This window comes from Giraffa tippelskirchi, chromosome 3 (genome assembly GCF_054371585.1).
Source record: "Giraffa tippelskirchi isolate mGirTip1 chromosome 3, T2T-mGirTip1v1.2.pri, whole genome shotgun sequence".
Classification (NCBI taxonomy): Eukaryota; Metazoa; Chordata; class Mammalia; order Artiodactyla; family Giraffidae; genus Giraffa; species Giraffa tippelskirchi.
The window spans coordinates 86,970,598-86,993,364 of NC_137277.1; the positions used below are offsets into that span (position 1 = coordinate 86,970,598).

The 22,767-nt window shown below is 37.5% G+C and overlaps 1 protein-coding gene across 13 annotated transcripts in view; it reads right to left on the reverse strand.

The window, feature by feature from the left end:
* DYNC1I2 (dynein cytoplasmic 1 intermediate chain 2) overlaps positions 1 to 13,121 on the reverse strand; it is a 55,744-nt gene extending 42,623 nt beyond the window's left edge. For 7 of the 13 annotated variants that reach the window (XM_081577808.1, XM_081577807.1, XM_081577805.1 and 4 more), the window contains exons 1-3: positions 12,739 to 13,121; positions 11,387 to 11,503; positions 9,128 to 9,245 (exon numbers count right to left, since the gene is read on the reverse strand). In XM_081577808.1, the coding sequence (XP_081433934.1) occupies positions 9,128 to 9,245; positions 11,387 to 11,494 (226 nt within the window). In that variant the 5' untranslated portion in view covers positions 11,495 to 11,503; positions 12,739 to 13,121. Of the gene's footprint in view, positions 1 to 9,127; positions 9,246 to 10,501; positions 10,606 to 11,386; positions 11,504 to 12,738 lie in introns of those variants that run through there. The other 6 variants (XM_081577806.1, XM_081577804.1, XM_081577801.1 and 3 more) reach the window with 2 other exon arrangements.
* Positions 13,122 to 22,767: the final 9,646 nt, after the last annotated feature.

Sequence of the window (22,767 nt, forward strand, 5' to 3'; positions counted from 1 at the left end):
AAATTCGTAACTAGACAAAAATCTCTTTCCCAGAACTATTCCTTCAACCAAAAGACAGTTTCCACACCAGCTGATAAAGACACTCATTAGGGGTCAAAGTTATATCTGGCCCACCAAACTCATCTTGCAACATCAATCTATACCACAGAAGGGACAAATCTAGAAAAAGAAGATGACTATAATTGAAAAAGGAAGAATGTAAACAGGAACAAAGGGAAAGGAAGCATTATTTGGTGACTATCTTATTTTAACCCAATTAGTCTAGAAAAGTCAAAGAATACAGTAACTGCACAATAAGGCAATGTCACTATACTCCCAGCCTCCAATAAACAACACCCAAAAATGAATAAACGCATGCACTCAGGAAGGCTTAAAAAAAAAAATAACTAAATAGCTCATAGCACTCAAATTTCAGCAAACACTTAATTCTAGAATTCATTTTTTAAAATGGTTTAAGAGTACCATCAGCTTTAGAAATAACATAAGCTTTATTAATTAGCCTTTGCCAAGTACCTGAAATATGATTTGCATGATTAGAACAGTGATTCAATCAGATCACCTTCACCATACAGTTCTCTATATAGTATAAAATAAGGCTTTAAAAATGGTACAAAATAAAAGATTTAATATTAACATATGAGTAAATCAAGTGAAGGAATTTAAGTTTCTTAGAAGTTTAGAGCAGAGATATCTAATCCTTTCTTCAAACACCAAGGAAAAAATGTGAAGTAAACTGAAAGACAAATCTACCCCCATTAACCGATCATGCAAGTAATACTGGAAGGCTGTGACACTGATTCTTTTCGACAAAAAGCTAACCAAGAACCAAGAAGGCCTTTCCTACTAGCTTAGAGCTTGGCCTTCCTTCCCAGGATATAAAATTAATGCTGCTGTCAACTGGTCTATGAAAAAAACAACTAGAAATTTTAAAACCACAAAGGACCTGGGTATGAACCTAGATTTAGAAACCAGAGTCAACTTTGAGTCAAGCACTGAAACTACACAGAAGTCACAGACATGAACGAGGATGGTGCACAGCCCAATTATTTTCAAAGTAGAAGAAAGTCTCTAGCAAGAAGGGGCTCTTGCCAGGAAGAACCCAGAAAAGGTGGACAGCCAAAGAAAGTAAATGTAGGAAGTGTTGGCAGAGCACAAATGGGAGGAATGAGCTTCTGAGATAACCAAACGATGTGAGGCCTCTTATAGCTCATCTATGATTCTTGGCACTCAAAGGCTGAGTCTCACAGTAATGCCCTCTTGTGGCTCTAAGTGTTTCTAGACTGGAATATTAACATTTAAATAACTGTTTAAGTTTTCATACTTAATCTTTTTTGTCTTGAAAGATGATCCTTTAAACTTTAATTTTCTGAAATATCAATTTCTTCCTTTCCTATGACCCCTTCTTCTGATAGTGTTAAATCCCTCCTCTAATCTCCCCTGAATGTTTCCTTTATTCTCTTTAATGTTTCAGAGCACAGGTAAATTTTGTAAAAGAAATTAATAAAATTTTATAGTATTAAAATACTATAAGGAATTGTTAAAATTAAGCTAAACCTGAAAAAAATGACTTGATCACATAGAAATTATTCTATCTAAAAATCAGAATTACTAGTTATTAGATAAATAAGTGCTAGGGAATGTTATACATGATGACTAGAGTTAACACTGCTGTATGATACATAGGAAAATTTAAGAAAGTAGATTCTAAGACTTCTCATCATTAGGAGACATTTTTTATTTTTATTTTATCTATATGAGATGATGGCTATTAACCAAATCTACTGTAGTAATCCTTTCACTATGTGTGTGTCTGTGTGTGTGTATATATATATATACACACACATATGCATATATACATATGCACATAAATCAAACCATCATGATGTACACCTTAAACTTACACACTGATGTATCTGTCAATTATTTCTCAATAAAACTGGAAAAATCAGATTTAAAATATTGGAAGTTATAAGAGAGGGAGATAAATGTAGCTATACTTATTTTGCCTACCAAACTTCGTTTATTCCTAATAAAAAACTGATTATCACAGTATACAAACTCAATATACTATGCCCTACTGATACAGATTCAGGCTACAGAACTGACAAAATCTGTTTTCATCTCTTTGTAAGATGGTTAAAACAGTGGTCACACCTTCAAAAAGATTCACTTTTTTGGGGGTGGGGGAGATCAATGTTTATTAACTCCACATTTGATAAAATACGTCTTGCAAGTTGTGCTTAAAATTAACTTTCTTAAGACTGGCCACTTAAATTTCATTAAAAAAAAATCAAGCCATATTTCTTTTGTGAAATATTCAAATTTCAATTTCCACTATGCATTTTGCTTAAATTTAAACAAGATTTTGTTGTTACTGTTTTTAAAGCAGATGGCTTTTATTGGTCTTACTAGGTGGAAAGACATATGACCTAATAATAATTTAACAATCATTTAAGCGTCCAGTCTGCAATGGACACCAGGGATAAAAAATGTAATATGCTATCACTGCTCTCAAGGACCTCTGACAAAAAAACAATCAAATGATCAAATAAATAAGAATCTATCAGCAAAGAGAAGCTAAGCGCAGTCTTATTAGCTGTATCTCTTTAAAAAAAACTAATTCTTTTCAGTAGAATTCTTTTTAAAAAAGGGAAAAAGTCCATTTTAGCTAAAACCAGACTGATGTTTTTAATAAATCCTTTTGAATAGTCTAGTGGTATTTTCATACTTCTATGATTTAAAAATATTTAATAAATACATTTGTAGTGAAAAGAAAAACAAGTATCCATCCAGGTTATGATACAGAAACTATTTTTATTGTTATTATCAAGAAAGTTTGACAGCCAATGCTTTCACCTGTATCCTTTATTCTCCAGGCCTAATTTCAAATATGCACTCGATATGCCAGCAAATTTGGAAAACTCAGCAGTGGCCACAGGACTGGAAAAGGTTAGTTTTCGTTCCAATCCCAAAGAAAGGCAATGCCAAAGAATGCTCAAACTACCGCACAATTGCACTCATCTCACACGCTAGTAAAGTAATGCTCAAAATTCTCCAAGCCAGGCTTCAGCAATACGTGAACCGTGAACTTCCAGATGTTCAAGCTGGTTTTAGAAAAGGCAGAGGAACCAGAGATCAAATTGCCAATATCCGCTGGATCATCGAAAAAGCAAGAGAGTTCCAGAAAAACATCTATTTCTGCTTCATTGACTATGCCAAAGCCTTTGACTGTGTGGATCACAACAAACTGTGGAAAATTCTGAAAGAGATGGGAATACCAGACCATCTGACCTGTCTCTTGAGAAACCTGTATGCAGGTCAGGAAGCAACAGTTAGAACTGGACATGGAACAACAGACTGGTTCCAAATAGGAAAAGGAGCACGTCAAGGCTGTATACTGTCACCCTGCTTATTTAACTTATATGCAGAGTACATCATGAGAAACGCTGGGCTGGAAGAAACACAAGCTGGAATCAAGATTGCCGGGAGAAATATCAATAACCTAGATATGCGGATGACACCACCCTTATGGCAGAAAGTGAAGAAGAACTAAAGAGCCTCTTGATGAAGGTGAAAGAGGAGAGTGAAAAAGTTGGCTTAAAGCTCAACGTTCAGAAAACTAAGATCACGGCATCTGGTCCCATCACTTCATGGGAAATAGATGGGGAAACAGTGGAAACAGTGTCAGACTTTATTTTTTGGGGCTCCAGAATCACTGCTGATGGTGACTGCAGCCATGAAATTAAAAGATGCTTACTCCTTGGAAGGAAGGTTATGGCCAACCTAGATAGCATATTTAAAAGCAGAGACATTACTTTGCCAACAAAAGTCCGTCTAGTCAAGGCTATGGTTTTTCCAGTGGTCATGCATGCATGTGAGAGTTGGACGGTGAAGAAAGCTGAGGGCCGAAGAATTGATGCTTTTGAACTGTGGTGTTGGAGAAGACTCTTGAGAGTCCCTTGGACTGCAAGGAGATCCAATCAATCCATCCTGAAAGAGATCAATCCTGGGTGTTCATTGGAAGGTCTGATGTTGAAGCTGAAACTCCAATACTTTGGCCACCTCATGCGAAGGGTTGACTCATTGGAAAAGACCCTAATGCTGGGTAGGATTGGGGGTGGGGGGAGAAGGGGACGACAGAGGATGAGATGGTTGGATGGCATCACCGACTCGATGGACATGGGTTTGGGTGGACTCTGGGAGTTGGTGATGGGCAGGGAGGCCTGGTGTGCTGCAATTCATGGGGTCGCAAAGAGTCGGACACGACTGAGTGACTGAACTGAACTGAATTTCAAATAAATACTGGAAAGATCTTTAGATACTTGTGAGAGAACAGAAGGTGGAAAACTATACAACTCACTTAATGAGATTACTATAATCATTATAATAAAACCAGACAAAATATAGTAAAAAGAAAAAAACTACAGGCCTGACTCTGAGTTATAGATGAATTCCTAAATAAAATATTAGTGCTACGTAAGAAAAATATTTTCTCACAACTAAGATGGATTTATTCCAAAATGTAAGCATGCTTATACATTTGAAAACCTAACAATACAAATTATATTAACATATTAAAAAGCAATAAAAAGCATATGATCATCTCAAAATATGAGGAGATCCATGAGTTTGTCATGCATATTTTGGTGATTTTAGAGAATGTCGAAATTCTTTGTGAATGTGGGCTGGACTTAGTGACTCTCTTCCAACAGACAGAATATGGCAGAAGCCATGTTCTCTGACTTCCAAGGGTAAGTCATAAAAAGGATAGCTTCTTTCCAGCTCTCTTTCTCTTTGGACTGCTGACACACTGCAGCCAGGTGACATGCTGCAAGGATACTCAAGCAGGTAGTTTTATGGAATGGCCCAAACAGATAAAAACTCGAGCCTCCCACTAACAACGGAAGCCAACCTGCTGGCCATGTGACTGAGCAAATCACATGGCTGGTAAAGCAAATCCTCAGGCCCCAATCAAGCCTTCAGATGACTTGCAGCTCTGACTGATCTTGACTTCAACCTCATGAGAGACCCCAAGCCAGAACCACCAAGCTAAGCCACTACCAAATTCCTGATGGGCAGAAACTGTGAGTGATAATAAACCTTTATTATCTTTTTAAAAAAATCAAACTGATACAAGAACAAAAAACTTGAATAGACTATAACCATTAGAAAAACTGAAATGGTCAATAACTCCTGCTCTCCACTATCCTCTGGGGACAAAAAGCATAATCTGAGATAGTTTTACAGTTGAGTCCTACCAAGTGTTTAAGGAACAGATAATACCTATCTTTTACAGCTGTTCCACAAAACAGCAAGAGAGAAAGCTATCCAATTTATTTTAAAACCATAACCATGGTGGCCACTGAACATGAACAGCATAAGAAAATTATAGGCAAATTTCATTTATAAGCATATATAGAAAAACCCTAAATAACATAACTAAATGGAGAAAAATTAGGTTGGATCCCTACCTTCTACTGTATTAAAAAAATGTAACACAAATATCTAAAGGTGAAGGCTAAAATAATAAAGAAAATGTAGAATATATTTGTATCCTCAAAGTAGGAAAGGATATCTTTTAAAAGAAGACCAAAAAGGGGGGGAGGGGCTGTCTATAGATGGTAGATCTGACCACTATTAAAATAAAAAATTTGAACATATCAAAATGTTCGATCCTTGGTCAGAGATCCAAGACCCCACATGGTCCAGAACAACTAGCCCCATGCTGCAACCACTGAGCCTACGCGCTCTGGAGCCCATGTGCCACAACCACCGAGCCCAAGCACCAAACTAGAGAGTCCATGCGCTGCAAGGAAAGAGCCCTCATAATGCAAAGAAGATCCCAGGTGCCGCAACTAAGACCCAATGCAACCAAACGAATAATTCTTTTTAATGAAGAATTCTGTTTCAATAAAAGATACTATGATGGAAGCAATCTAAATGTCCATTGACAGAGGAATGGATAAAGAAGATGCAGTACATATATACAATAGAATATTACTCAGCCACAAAAAAAAGCAAAATAATGACATTTGCAGCAAAATGTATGAACCTAAAGCTGTCATACTGAATGAAGTCAGACAGAGAAAAACATATCATATGATATCACTTATATATGGAATCTAAAAAAAAAATAGGTACAAATGAACTTATTTACAAAACAGAAATAGAGTCACAGATGTAGGAAACAAACTTATGGTTACCAGGGGGGAAGAAAGAAGGGATAAATTGGGAGATTTGGACTGACATATACATACTACTACTGTACAGCACAGGAACTCTTCTCAATACTTGAACTATATGTGAAAAGAATCTAAAAAAGAGTGACATATGTATAGGCATAACTGATTCACTTTGCTGTACATCTGATACTAACACAACATTTTAAGTCAACTATACTTCAATAAAAAATTTTTTAAAATACTGTAGATAATAAACTAGGAGAAGGTATTTTTAAAAAGACTAAAACAAAGAAGTCCTCTCTTAAGTATACAAGGAATTTCTACAGCAAGATAAAGAACCCTAATGGTAAATGGACAAAGAACATGAATATGCAATTCGTAGAAGGGAAAATGTGAAAAGTAGATAAATGAAAAAATGGTCACTCTCACTGTAAACAGATAAATGTATATTAAAACATTTTGACATACTATTTTACACTGATCAAGTAGACAAAAATTAGAAAGTTGGATAATATCAGGATACAGTGAAAACAGTTACTTTCTCACACACTGGTAGCAGAAGGATAAACTTAGTTATTCTTCAGAGTGGTAGGTAGGACCTAAAAAATATAAGTCTACAATAACATACCAAGCCAATTCTTCAGCATACGTTCCAGAGAAACTCTTCCACAGTCATTTCAAGGGAAAAGAATATATTCTTTGCAGTGCTGCTTGTCAGAGAAGGCAATGGCACCCCACTCCAGTACTCTTGCCTGGAAACTCCCATGGATGGAGGAGCCTGGTAGGCTGTAGCCCATGGGGTCACAAAGAGTCGGACATGACTGAGCGACTTCACTTTCACTTTTCACTTTCACGCATTGGAGAAGGAAATGGCAACCCACTCCAGTGTTCTTGCCTGGAGAATCCAGGGACAGCAGAGCCTGGTGGGCTGCCGTCTATGGGGTCGCACAGAGTCGGACATGACTGAAGCGACTTAGCAGCAGTGTTGCTTGTGAAAGCAAAGCAAACAGATAGAAGAAATCACTATGGAACAGATAAGTAAAATATAGTATATGATAGAATATTATGTATCAGTCAGAAATAAATAACTAGATGTATATGTAACAACATGAGTAAATCTGGAATACAAACCTGCTTTGAAAAAAAGGAAAAAACAAAGTGAAACACGGAGCACAATACCACTTATACACATAAAACATACCCACACATAGATGTATAAAAACTTGAAAAATGTCAACACGTGCCAGACTGATCAAAAGGATGTATGTTAAAAACCCAAGAATCAGTACTTAATGCAAGACTGTGAAGGCGAATGGAATTGGAGATGGGTGATGAAGGAGAAACACACACACAACTAAAGAACATTCAAGAATAGATGATGGAGCTGGGCCATAAATTGAGAAATATGAGCAAGTGAATTTAGTGAAACTGAAGTCCTAAAGAGAATAGAAAAGAAAAAAAAAATATCCTATGGGAGAAAACCAAAGTCTCAGAAAAAAATGATCACTTAAAGCCTGTAACAGCAAACAAGCAACTTGGTTTAGGTTCTAGGGTATTTTTTTTTTAACAAGATAAAACTGTTCTGATTCATTTACTTTTAAAATTGCAATACGCAACATAAGTTTATTAAATAAGAGACATAAAAATTAAAGTATTTCAATCTTCAAATTTTATCAATAAGAAAAAGACAAATAAGCTGAAAGGGCTTCCCTGGTAGCTCAGCTGGTAAAGAAACCGCCTGCAACATAGGAGACCCCAGTTTGATTCCTGGGTCAGAAAGATCCCTTGGAGAAGGGATAGGCTACCCACTCTAGTATTCACGGGCTTCCCTGGTGGCTCAGATGATAAAGAATCCACCTGCAATGTGAGAGCCCTGGGTTTGATCCCTGGGTTGGGAAGATTTCCCTGGAGGAAGGCATGGCAACCCACTCCAGTATTCTTGCCTGCAGAATCCCCACGGACAGAGGAGCCTGATGGGTTATAGTCTATGAGGTCGCAAAGAGTTGGACACGACTGAGTGACTAAGCACAGCACAATAAGCTGAAAGAAATAACAGTGAAGCCAAACCATGAAAGTAACCAGCTTTTTTCACCTTAAAACTTTTTAGAAATAGTAACTCTAATAAGACAGTTGTAATACTTAAAGACTGTTACGTTGCCATTCACAACAATAGGCATACAGCAGGTACTACCTCTGTTGTTTGTCCTCTGGACTAGATGGAATTAGCCCACAAACTAACCCTGAAATTTTAGGTCCCTAAATGACAAAAGCCACATCAAGCTAAAATACTATGTAACAGCACTCAGTTCAGAATTATTTTAAGTAAGCATTTAATGTCTATATGTAACAAGATCATCCTCAGTACTTTTACTATTTCAGCTTTTTGCTCTAGTACTGTTATAAAAATGAAGAGCCCAGAAAAAGAACATGATGAAGCCAAACTGCTGCCAAAATCAGCTACCAATATTATTTCCCTTATTGGCACTGACAGCAGAAGGTTATAAGCTTCTCCTTCCACTGCTACACCTTTGAACATCAGTACACTTTTAGAACTTTGATTCACTATACCTCTCTTTAACTTACAGAAAGGATTACAGAGTTAAGAAGATCAGGAATCACAATCATCTTTGAGCTTAACACAGTATGGCACAGAAAACTAGTTCAACAAATGTCTGTCAAAATACATTACTGATTTAACAAGAAAAGTCAACTGGCTTATGTTAATAAACACAGTCTTGCAGCTCTTCTGAACAAACAAAATAACTATGTATTAATACATCTGAAAAAAAGTCAATTCCAAACAAATTATAAGATTAATGCTTTTTATGAGGCACAAATAAGAAAGATATACAAAATACATTAAATCAACTCACTCATCTCATGTATATCTGAGCTGAGTAAGATCTATGCCTCTCTTTTATTAACAGATATAATCTTATCCTTACCAATGGGGGATTCTGCAGTTAGACCCATGCTTTGAAGCAATGCTTCAGCTTCTCTTCTCTTTTTTTCAAGATCTGATTCTTCTTGCACAGGAACAACTGCTTCCTTCTTCTGATCAGTCTAAATTTTTTAAGTTAAAACTTAAATTTACACATGGTATGAAACATTTCTATTTGCAAAAATACATATGTTTTAAATAATGTGCTAACATTGTATACATTTGGAGGTGGGCTTAGTTTTGAATACACATTATAGTCACTACATGATCATTCTCAAGAGTTTTAGTAAAAATCTCCAAATTATATGTATTAAATTGATTCATTTTTATATGTAATCAAGAAGTTCTCACAAAAACATACTGAGCAGATAAGTTCAAAAAGTATAGTCAATTTCTACTTAATTTATAACATGAAATTGCTATCCATGGTCAAGAATTGTGGAAATCTCACAAATACATAAATATCACAATGCTATGAAAAAAAAAAAAAGACTATCATTTAAGACATAACAAGTTTTAAGTAAATGAACAATTTGATTTGAAAAAGTACAGGTGCCTCAAACTTCTATATGTAGTCCTCATTGTATTTATGCAACTTTATGTAGAGGATGTTTGTCAAAAATTCATCTGGAGAAAGCTTTTATTTTTATCAACTATTGGTCTTATTTTCACAGTTTGGTAAAATTAAAATTTACTCTTGCATAGCACAGAGCATTTTTCGTTATTGAAATTTTTACCAACTTTTATTTTAGCCGTTTATAGTTTTAGCAAAATCTTCCAGTTATAACCCTCAATACTCTCAGATCAGCCAAAACATCTCAAGGGAAATTTAAGCCTTAAAGGGGAAAGCCTTATGTATACACCTCAAAAGTCTATTTCGGCTAAGACAACCATTACTCATACAGTTATGGGCAGTGAACTTTTTTTAGTCATAATATTCTATCATACCATTTTAACTTAAAAGAGTCATCAGAAAATTTCATTAAAATAGCCAAAGAGACTATATTATGAAGTAAACACTGTATCGATATATAACAATTAGACTTACTGTTTAATAGATTTAATGTCTCTTGTAATGTTTGATAAACTTTAAATTAGATATAAATCATGTAATAGATATTCTGTACAGCCACGTATGGCCATGTTTAGAAAACAAATACCAAATCTGCTCTCAGTTCTGAAGGGTTTAAGACTATAGGTACTGGTTCGGAAAGGTTCTGCTAGTCTTACTCATGCTTCTATCAGTTTTTAATCAAATAGCTAACCTAAAGGTCCAACACTCTTACAGTAATGGATCACAAAAAGGTTCAGAAGAAACTAGAAAATTATTCAATTGTAGGCTTTACAGCATCATAGCAATGCTGCACATAAATTGTACCTTTGGTTTTTCTTTTTCCCTAAGAGATTCCAAGAAGTCTTGGCTGTTATTTAGGCCAGTGGTCCCCAACCTTTTTGGCACCAGGGACAAGTTTCGTGGAAGACAATTTTTCCATGGACGGGGGGTGGAGAATGGTTTCAGGGTGATTCAAGCGCATTACATTCATGGTGCATTATTACATCAGCTCCACCTCAGATCACCAAGCATTAGATCCTGGAAACTGGGGGCCCCTGGTTCAGGCTATCACATAGAAAAACTTCATACTAATGTCACATTAGGACCAAACTATCTTAACACTGGCCATTGAAAACATTGAAGATAAAAATATACAAATCTGTCTACACAGGTTTCATAGGGACAAATGTACATTTCAAGACAGGAGCAAGTCAAATATCTCTAGCTCAGGGTCAATGTATATTTGCCATACATAATAAAATGGTGATGCCAAAAATCAGATCCAAGTATCTAGCCCATCTTCATGATAGTATCAAACCCACTACCTGGTAAAAATATTTCAATGACCAACTCATGACAAAGGAGAGACAATCAATTAAATAATCCCTTAATTAATAATCTAGTCTGTATTTCTCTTTGCCATTATTTATTCTGACAACTAGCAGTTCTGACTGGTAAAATATTCAGATAAGCTCAAAGTCCAAACTAAGCTACAATTATATCATGTTTCATCAGTAATTACAAGGCAGATGCTCCTTACTTTATATAGTAAACATATTCCTAGAAGACTAAATATGTATATTGAGCTTTTCACCTACAGTGCTATATGCGCAGTCACATTGCTGGAATTTTAATTATTCTTAAAGTATTAAAGGTATAAGCACTTAAAATCCAATTATTTTATATTATCTTTTAAAAAATCAAACATACTTCCTTTTTCTTTCTTTCTTCTTCTTTCCTCTTCTTTTCCTCTCTGATTTGAGCCAACCGCTGCTTCTTACGTTCCAACTCTGCCTTTAATTCACTTTTGTCAGACATGTTTGCAACCTTAAGAAGCATACAATCATTTACAATCATTAAATTGGTAAAAGGAGCACTCTTTTAAAACTCTGTCTTTCAAGAAGAGAACTGTCTTGAAAGGCCATGTAGTTCAAGGTCATCAAACGAGAACATGTACACTCTACTTTTAAAATAAAAGAAGCATAAATACTACTAAGACCTGAAAATCATTTTAAACAGATGTATATAGGAAATACTCACAGTTGAGCATAGTAATTAGCACTCAGTAAACTCTTTTAATGTTCACATGCTCAAATTTAACCCAATGTCTCTGGTTCTTAAAACAGAGGACATGGATTGCCATTAAAAGCCAAGCTCTAAGACACAGCAAATCTACCAGTTTTGCATTCACTCCTAGAAATCTGATAAATCAGGCAGTCAGACAGAAAATTTCTATAAATTCTGAAACATTTTACCATGCAATAAAATTCTACTGTGCAATAATAATACTATGGAGAAGCAAAACACAAATACACCATCAATAACTATCAACTGTACTTAAAGGTAGAGCTTCCCTGGTGGCTCAGGCGGTAACGAATCTGCCTGCAATGCAGGAGACCAGGATTCTATCCCTTTGGAGAAGGAAATGGCAACCCACTCCAGTATCTTTGCCTGGAGAATCCCATGGACAGAGAAGCCTGGCGGGCTATACAACACACACACACACACACACACACACACACACACACACTTTAAGTATGCTGGGGTCGCAAAGAGTCGGACATGACTGAGCGGCTCTAACACACTTTGAGTCAAAGCCCAACAACAAAGTCTGATTGAATAATTGCATACAGATGACAGGACCGCTCAACCTGCGAGAGGCCGGAGCCTCCAGGCCTGACACATTCACTTTCTCAAAACTCCAAGAAAGAGAAAGTCTCAGGAATTTTGTGCTACAATCTCCGTGTCTGGGTACTTTCTAACACACACCGGGTGAGCAAGACGAAAAGGAGTCACTTCTCCCCTGGGTATGAACCAAGAGGGCGCGGTTCACCTAGGGCGTCTTGGGGAGGTGGCCTCGAACGAGCCTCAAGCCTTCTCGGGGCCCCTCCGAAGGGTACAGAGAGAACGGAGTGGGTTCGCCGAGGCCCTGGCCTTCCTGACTCACCCCGCCTCTCCTTCCCAGGGCCGGGCTGGGCGGCATTGTCAGCAGGCCAAGCCGCCCTTAGGACTGCGACGCGAGACACAGCAGACAGAAGGAGACGGAAGGGCAGTCCACCCACCTGTTCGGTGGCGGGATGGGGAAGAGTCCGCCTGCCAGCGACTTCCCGGTAACGTCCCTCTCCTTCGCCCACAACAGCAACAGCCGCCGCCACTAGCTCCGCGGCTTCCCCCAGCACACAAAGAGGGATGGGCGGCGGCTGCTACGGCGAGAGCTTAGAGACAAACGGCTTCGCCCCAGCCAAGTCGCTCGCAGAAAGCAAGGCAAGGCCCCAGCTGCGGGAAGGAGTAGCCTCTCTACCACTTACCTGGGTAAAGCACTAGCCAAGAGATGAGACAAAGACCACCCAAGGACCCGAACTGTTTCCCCTTTGCCGAAACTGGAAGACTAAGCCTGATAGCCTGAGGCTGGCTAAGCAAACGCCGCCCTCGCCGGATTGGCTCCAAAGAGAACTACAAGCCCCAGCTGTGAGGGAAATCCGCATTCGACGAGCAATGCACTCTGGGGGTTGTAGTCAACGGTGGTCGCAAAGCATGCTGGGACTTGTAGTTTTCCCTAGTCTTTCGCGTTCCCTCTCTGAGGCCTTCCTTCAAGATTCCAGAGACAAGCTTCCAGCTGTTCTCTTTCATGTAGTCTCCTTGGTCAGTGCTCACAATGTTGTATGTGTTATATCTTAAGATATTTGATTCCACATTGGCCTAATTTTAAAAAGTGGTGAACCTATGTATTACACTGCACATTTGGTGAACATTTCTAAAATATTTATACCAGTATTAGAAAAAAACGCCTTATAGAGGTTTGCTGCTACTGCTAAATCGCTTCAGTCGTGTCCGACTCTATGCGACCCCATAGACGGCAGCCCACCAGGCTCCCCCGTCCCTGGGATTCTCCAGGCAAGAACCCTGGAGTGGGTTGCCATTTCCTCCTCCAATGTATGAAAGTGAAAAGGGAAAGTGAAGTCGCTCAGTCGTTTCCGACTCTTAGCGACCCCATGGTCTGCAGCCTACCAGGCTCCTCCGTTCACCAGCGTTCATGGTTGTAGACTTGATTAGCTGGATCATTGCAGTTATGAAAATTAACAGTAAAGTCTCTGATTGCTATATTCCCTCTTAAATTTCTTCATGTACACATGGAATGTCTATTTGAGCCTGGTGTTGCAATCAGTGAATCAATAAGAATATGATGTACTCTTTTCCAGCCAGGGACCTAGAAATATTAGGAACAGATCAAGAAGAGAAAATTTGTGTACCAGAAGGTAGTACCTGAAGGAACTATCCAGGATGCAATATGGAGAGACAAAAAGATAACAGGTAAGAAAGATTTAGAAACATGGAGGATAGGAGGAGTAGATCTAACAAACATCTCATGAAATTTTAGATGAGAAGGGGAGAGAGAGTAGAATAGAGGCAATTTCAGATGAAAATACAGTTTTCCATAACTAGTGAAAATCACCAATTCACAGATTCAAGAATTCTGGTTAGTTCTAAACAGGATAAATGAAAAGAAATCCAGAATTTGATACAGCTGAATGTAACTGTAAAAAAGAAAAAAAAAAATCAATCCTGGAAATAACAAAAAATTCCATTAACTGATGAATGGATAAAATTGTAATATATTCATACTGTGGAATACTATTCAGCAACCAAGAGGAATGAACTACTCATATACTCAATGGCATGAATGAATCTTGAAAACATCATGCTAAGTGAAAGAAGCCAGACATAAATGGCTATGTATTGATCTCATATTTATGAAACCCTAGACAAGGCAGAACCCTAAACAATGACAAAAAGCAAGCCAGGGGTTGCCTGAGTTGGGCTGAAGAGAGTAACTAACTGTCAAGGAGGCAAAAGGAAACTTCTGGAGTCATGGAAGTATTCTGTTACTGTGGCTTGGTAGTATGTTTTGCAATCAGGAAGTGTGAGACCTACAACTCTGTTCTTTTTTGAGATTGTTTTGGCTGTTTGGAGTCCCTTGAAGTTCCATATGAATTTTAGGATGGTTATCTTTATTCCTGCAAAAATAAAAAAAAAGGCTGAACGGATTTTGGGGACGGATTGTATTGAATCTGTATATTGTTTTAGGGAGGACTACTGCCATTCTTTCTTTTTAAAACCTTTAACCAGACTCATTAAGAAAAAGAAGGAGGGGGCTCACAACAATACAACTAGAAACAAAAAAGGAGTTACACTGGATACCATAGAAATTCAAAGGATCCAAAGAGACTGTTACAAGCAACTACATGCCAATAAAATGGACAACCTAGAAGAAACGGAAAAATTATTAGAAAGGTCCATTCTTCCAAGAATGAATCAGGAAGAAATAGAAAATATGAACAGACCAATCACAAATACTGAAATTGAAACTATAATTTAAAAACTTCCAACAAACAAAAATCTAAGACCAGATGGCTTCATAGGTTAATTCTCTCAAACATTTAGTGGAGAGTTAACACCTAACCTTCTGAAACTCTTCCAAAAAAATCCAGAGGAAGGAACACTCCCAAACTCATTCTATGAAGCCGCTATCACCCTGATACCAAAACCAAAGATATCACACACACACAAAAAAAGAAAGAAATTTACAGGCCAGTGTCACTGACAAACATGGACATAAACATCATCAACAGAATACTAGCAAGCAGAATCCAACAATATATTACAAGGATCATACACCACGATCAAGCAGAATTTATCCCAGGGATGAAGGGATTTTTCAATATCCACAAATCAATCAGTGTAATACACCACATCAATAAACTGAAGGATGAAAACCATATGATCATCACAGTAGATGCAGAAAAAACTTCTGACAAAATTCAACACTCATTTATAATAAGAACTCTCCAGAGAGTACTGCTGTCTTAGAATCTTCCAGTCTGTGAACTTTCAGTCTTCTGTGACCATGGAATATCTTTCCATTGACTTCCTGCTGCCGCTGCGAAGTCACTTTAGTTGTGTCCGACTCTGTGCAACACCACAGACGGCAGCCCACCAGGCTCTGTCGTCCCTGGGATTCTCCAGGCAAGAACACTGGAGTGGGTTGCCATTTCTTTCTCCAATGCATGAAAGTGAAAAGTGAAAGTGAAGTCCCTCAGTCATGTCTGACTCTTCGTGACCCCATGGACTGCAGCCTACCAGGCTCCTCTGTCCATGGGATTTTCCATTGACTTAGTCCTTCTTTAATTTCTTTCAATAAATTTTTCTCCTTTTTTTTGGTTTCATTGGTTTTAGTTTTTAATGTACAGGTTTTGGCCTCCTTGGTTAAATTTTATTTAATTATTGAATTCTTTTTTATGCTCTTGTAAATATATTGAATTTTTAATTTCCTTTTTGGGTTTTTCATTGCTAGAGTATAAAATACAGCTGAGCTTTGTGTGTTCATCTTGCAATCTTGCATCCTAAAACTTTGCTGGATTCATTTATTTGCTCTAACTACTATTTTTGTAGATTCTTTAGGATTTTCTGTTCACTGTAAGGTTATGTCACCTGTGAATAGAGATAGTGTTACTTCTTTCCAATTTACACATATTTTATTTATTTTTCTTGCCGAATTTCATTGGCTAGAATTTCTGGTACAATGTTGTATCAAGTGATGAGAGAGAGCACACTTGCCTTGTTCCCTAAGGGGAAAAACTTTCAGCTGTGAAATTCTTTCTGTTTTTAAAGGTCAGAATATCTCCTCCTTTCATTGGAAGAGTAACCAAGATTATTTCATGGAGTCTGGTCTCCCTTAAGACCAAGGGAAACTCTTCAGCTGTTATTTGGCCCTACTCACCCAGGGAACTATGTCAGCTCTGGACTGGAGTAACTGATGACTCCAGCTTTCAGGCACTGGGCTGAAAGAGGTGTGGGAAATATCTAGATATAGTTTGGAATTTCCATCCACCTAATAGGGAATAAAGGCTGTGTGAAACCCTTTAATTAGTTTCTATCTCCTAGTGTCCTGAAATTTCTATCTCAATGTGATTAAAGAATCACTGGCCAAACAGGGATGCATATCTGTTTTTCAAATTCTAAAATCTAATTAAGTAAGTAAAGGTATATATAGCCTTAGAATGCAGTACCATAAAACTTTTGAGATTAGTGTGGTAGTTCTCTACATGCTAATTGCAAATGGCCTTCATTCTAATTTACAATTGAAAAAAGTAAAGTACAACCCATGGCTGATTCATGTCAATGTATGCCAAAAGCCGCCACTATATTGTAAAGTAATTAGCCTCCGATTAAAATAAATAAATTAATTTAAAAAATTTTTTTTAAATCTAAAAAAAAAAGTAAAGTACAGACTCTCCAGAATGAAAACCACAATCACAGAAAGCTAACCAAAATGATCACATGGATCATAGACTTGTGTAACTCAATGAAGCTATGAGCCATGCTGTGCAGGGCCACCCAAGATGTGCGGGTCATGGTGGAGAGTTCTGACAAAACGTGGTCTACTGGTGAAGGAAAAGGCAAACCACTTCAGTAATCTTTCCTTGAGAACCCCATGAACCGTATGAAAAGGCAAAAAGATATGATACCATAAGATGGGTCCCTTAGGTTGGTAGGTATCCAATATGTTACTGGGACAGAGTAGAAAAATAGCTCTAAAAAGAATGAAGAGTTTGGGCCAAAACAGAAATCACACCCAGTTGTGGATGTGTGGTTATAGTAAAGTCCAATACTGTAAGAACAATATTGCATAGGAAGCTGAAATGTTAGTAGGTCCATAAATCAAGGTAAATTGGACATGGCCAAGCAAGAGATGGCAAGAGTGAACATCAACATTTTAGGAATCAGTGAACTAAAATGGACAGGAATGGGTGAATTTAATTCGGATGACAGTTATATCTACTACTGTGGGCAAGAATCCCTTAGAAGAAATGGAGTAGCCCTCATAGTCAACCAGAGTCTGAAATGCAGTACACGGGTGCAATCTCAAAAATGACAAAATGATCTTGGTTCATTTCCAACGCAAACCATTCAACATCAGAGTAATCCAAGTCTATGCCCCAAACACTAATGCCAAAAAAGCTTAAGTTGAATGATTCCATGAAGACGTACAAGAACTTCTAGAACTAACACCAAAAAAGAGATGTCCTTTTCATCATAGGGAATTGGGATACAAAAGTAGGATGTCAAGAGATCCCTGGAGTAACAGTCAAGTTTGGCCTTAGAGCACAAAATGAAGCAAGGCAAAGGCTAACATAGTTTTGCCAAGAGAATACACTGGTCATAGCAACAACCTCTTCCAACAACACAAGAGATGTTGTGGAGATGTACACGAAGACATCACCAGTTGGTTAATACCAAAATCAAATTGATTATATTCTTTGCAGCCAAAGATGGAGCAGCTCTATACATCAGCAAAAACAAGACCTGGAGCTGACTGTGGCTCAGATCATGAGCTCCTTATTGCAAAATTCAGACTTACATTGAAGAAAGGGGGGAAAAGCACTAGGCCATTCAGGTATGATTTAAATCAAATCTCTTATGATTATACAGTGGAGGTGATGAATAAATGCAAGGGATTAGATCTGGTAGACAGAGTGCCTAAAGAACTATGGACAAGGGTGTGTAACATTGTTCAGGAGGTAGTGACCAAAACCATCCCAAAGAAAAAGAGATGCAGAAAGGCAAAATGGTTGTCTGAGGAGGCCCTACAAATAGCTGAGAAAAGAAGAGAAGTTAAAGGCAAAGGAAGAGGAAAGATATACCCATTTGAATGCTGAGTTCCAAAGAATAGCAAGGAGAGATAAGAAAGCCTTCCTCAGTGATCAATGCAAAGAAACAGAGGAAAACAATAAAATGGGAAAGACTAGAGATCTCTTCAAGAAAATTAGAGATGTTCCTTCAAGGGAACATTTCATCCAAAGAAGGGCACAATAAAGAACAGAAACAACAAGGACTAACAAAAGCAGACGATATTAAGAAGAGGTGGTAAGAATACACAGAAGAACCATACAAAAAATGTCTTAATAACCTGGATAACCATGATGGTGTGTTCACTCACCTAGAGCCAGAAATCCTGGAGTGTGAAGTCAAGTGGGCCTTAGGAAGCATTACTATGAACAAAACTAGTGGAGGTGATAGAATTCCAGCTGAGCTGTTTAAAATCCTAAAAGATGATGCCGTTAAAATGCTGTATTCAATATGTCAGCAAATTTGGAAAACTCAGCAGTAGCCACAGCCTGGAAAAGGTCAGTTTTCATTACAATCCCAAAGAAAGGCAATACCAAAGAATGTTCAAACTACTGCACAACGGCACTCATTTCATATGCTATCAAGATAATGCTCAAAATCTTTCAAGCTAGGCTTCAAAAGTACGTGAACTGAGAACTTCACACTCTTGAGCTGAGTACAAGCTGGATTTAGAAAATGCACAGGAATCAGAGACCAAATTGCCAGCATCTGTTGGATCATAGAAAAAGCAAGGGAATTCCAGAAAAACATCTACTTCTGCTTCATTGACTATACTAAAGTCTTTGACTGTGTGGATCACAACAAACTGTGGAAAATTCTTAAGGAGATAGGAATACCAGACCACCTTAGCTGTCTCTAGAGAAAGCTATCTACACATCAGAAAGCAACAGTTAGAACTGGACATAGAACAATGAACTGATTCAAAATTGGGAAAGGAATACGTCAAGGCTATATACTGTTATCCTGCTTATTTAACTTATATGCAGGGTACATCATGCAAAATGCCAAGCTGGATGAACCACAAGCTGGAATTCAGATTGCCAGGAGAAATATCAACAACTTCAGATATGAAGATGATACTGCTCTAATGGCAGAAAGCAAAGAGGAACTAAAGAGCCTCTTGATGAGGGTGAAAGAGGAAAATGAAAAAGCTGGCTTGAAACTCAAAATTCAAAAAAGTTAAGATCATGGTATCCGGTCTCATCACTTCACCACAAATAGATGGGGAAAAAGTGGAAACAGTGGCAGATTTTATATTCTTGGTCTCCAAAAATCACTGGAGACTGTGACTGTAGCCACAAAATTAAAAGATGCTTGCTCCTTGGAAGAAAAGCTATGACAAACCTAGACATCATATTAAAAAACAGAGAGATCACTTTGCCAACAAAGGTTTGTAGAGTCAAAGCTATAGTTTCTCCAGTGGTCATATACGGATGTGAGAGTTGGATCATAAAGAAGGCTGAGTGCTGAAAAATTGATGCTTTTGAATTGTGTTATTGGAGAAAACTCTTGAGAGTCCCTTGGACTGCAAGGAGATCAAACCAGTCAATCCTAAAGGAAATCAACCCTGAATATACTTTGGAAGGACTGATGCTGAAGCTGAAGCCCCAATATTTTGGCCACCTGATGTGAAAAGCTGACTCACTGGAAAAGACCCCGATGCTGGGAAAGATTGAGGGTGGGAGGAGAAGGGGATAACAGAGGATGAAATTGTTGGATGTATCACTAATTCAATGGACATGAGTTTGAGGAAACTCTGGGAAATGGTGAGAGCGGGGAAGCCTGGCTTGCTGCAGTCCATGGGTCTGCAAAGAGGCAGAAATGACTTAGGAACTGAACAACAACAAAGTACAGAATAATTTGCATAGAATTAATCCATTTTTGTAAAAAATAAACATCTGTGTGTGTGTTATTTTTGCAAGGATACACAAGAAGTGAGTAATAATGAATGTCTAGAGAAGAGGGTTAGATATCTAGGGTAAAATGAAGACTTTGTTCTGTGGCCCATTTGAATTTAAAAAAAAAAGTAACATGTGACAACAACCAAAAAAAAAAACCCACATAATTTTTTATTTCATTTCAGTTTTAACACTTAAAAAAAACATTATCAGTGTTGATTAAAAAGATTATAATGGCTGAGAAAAGATCAGTACTCCAGATATTATTTAGTTCAAACCACCATGCCATTCCTGATTCTTAAATTGACAAGACTGAGAAGGAATCGTGCAAGCATTAGTACTGAAGGAGTTTTTTATTTTAGGGGAGAGCTGAGAAGCTTGCATTTTAAAACTTCCTAGAATAGCTTGTAACAGAATGTAAAACAGATAAAAATTGCGTTTGTTGAACACATTCTTATCTAGAGTTACGCTTGAACTCAATATGCCAATATATAGAAAATTTTAGAAAAGTAACATATTGAACATACTTTCAGGATTTCATTTATATGAAAGTTTAAAGCAAGAAAAATTAATCTTATGATATAAGTCAGAATACCAGATATGAGTATGGGAATATACCCCAGAACTTTCCTTGAAGGGGAAATGGTGAGGTTTGTGGGGTGCTGGTAATGTTCCATTGTGGTGGTGGGGGGATACACAAATTTATATATGAAAAATTCATTGTATAATTATACATTGCAAAATTGTATAAATTTTATGATTTATATAATCTGTAAAGAAATTCTACCTTAAGTAGGGTCCTCTTTACTGTAGATAGATTATATTTAATAGAGTAGCGAAGAATAGAGTAGCATATTAAACTGTTTCACTTAAACTTACAAACCATCAGAAAGATGTAACACCCAAATCAGAAGAGGAAGGAATTTGAAAGGGTTAGAAATGTGTCACCCAGTGATCCAGGCATCACTAAATATTCAGGGGACTCTACTCTTCCCCAGGTAGTCGACAATAGTGTTTATAACCTTGTGGTATGTATGCACCCTCATCATACAAAGTTTATGAAATGATGTTGTAAAAAAGAAAGAGCCAGATTAGTGATATACAAAACTTTCTGATAATTATACTTTAAGTATTTTTCTGTAAATGTCACTTGCTTGATTATAACTCTGCTAAAATGAAATATACTGAAATTTAATATGTACATTCCTGTGAGATTTTAGCAGGCTAAGAACGTATTTCCTGGGATCCTCTCATAAATATTGCATTTCTCTTCTTTTTTCCTCATGTTATTCAGAGATCCTATAAGATTTCACTTTGGTTGCGTTCCTGATGTTTCCACCATCCTGCCTTTGTGCTTTGAGACTGCTCATCTGTTTTTTTTCTCTCCCGAGACTGCTCAACTTTTTCATGTTAACGATTCCTTCCAAGTCACTTGAGTTTTTAATATTTCAATATTTCTAAATATTTCCACTTCACTTTCAGGAAATCTATCTGACCTTGTCTTTTAGAAACATTGCACAACTATTTTCTTCCAACTTGAGATCTATCTTAACTTTCCCATTTCCTCTCACGCCTAAGGGAAGCTCTTTAAGAAATTAACTGCCCGTCAGGGAAGTGTTTATGAGCTGACCAGCAAATCTCTCCTCATAATTTAACATCATTACTTTTCTATTATCCTTATTATTGTTCTAGTGTGTATTTTTCCCTTTGGCGTGTTTGCTGCATTGTACTTAATATAGGTTTTTTTTCCATTATTTCCTCTACTTGTCTTGATGCACATATTTTCTCTCTTAGTGTCAAAATAAGGTGATGGTGAATTATGAGTCCCTTCTGAGCTGAGGACACTTTTGTAATCTGGTAACCTTTGGCAGGAAGTACATATCCTAGTGAATGATGGAGCTCTTAAGACTGATTCACTGTAGAGCATTACAGAAAATAGGCTGAGGGTTCAAAAATTCAAGGCAAGTTTCTTCTCCTCAGTGTGGTGTATATACTGTGCTTTCACTTTTGTACCCCCTATTATGTGGTTAAGAGAGAGGAGATAATGACGGCTTCTTAAGGTTACCTATAATGCACTCAAAACTCTGTTAGGTGTAATGGTTTTAAAAGGTAGAATGAAAACACAGCTAGGAGATCAACACAAAAGGAGTCATTTTCAGATAGAGACAGCAAGGCTTGTGAGCCTCTTGATACACACCTGCAACTTCCATTAACTGTGACAGGAATTATGAGTGCCCCATTAAAGGAGTGTATACCCCCATCCCAAATGTGGTAAGGAGAAACCTTTCTCCCCCAGAACTTCTATTGATCCAGTTTCTTGTGGTAGAACCAAATCTTGTATCACTACATATTCAATATATTGTCTTTCTAACGTAGGGGTGGAAAACAACAATCACTAATTGTCCGTTGACTCAGTGGACATGAGTTTGAGCAAACTCAGGGAGATGGTGAAGGACAGGGAAGCCTGGCGTGCTGCAGTTCATGGGGTTGCAAAGAGTCGGACAT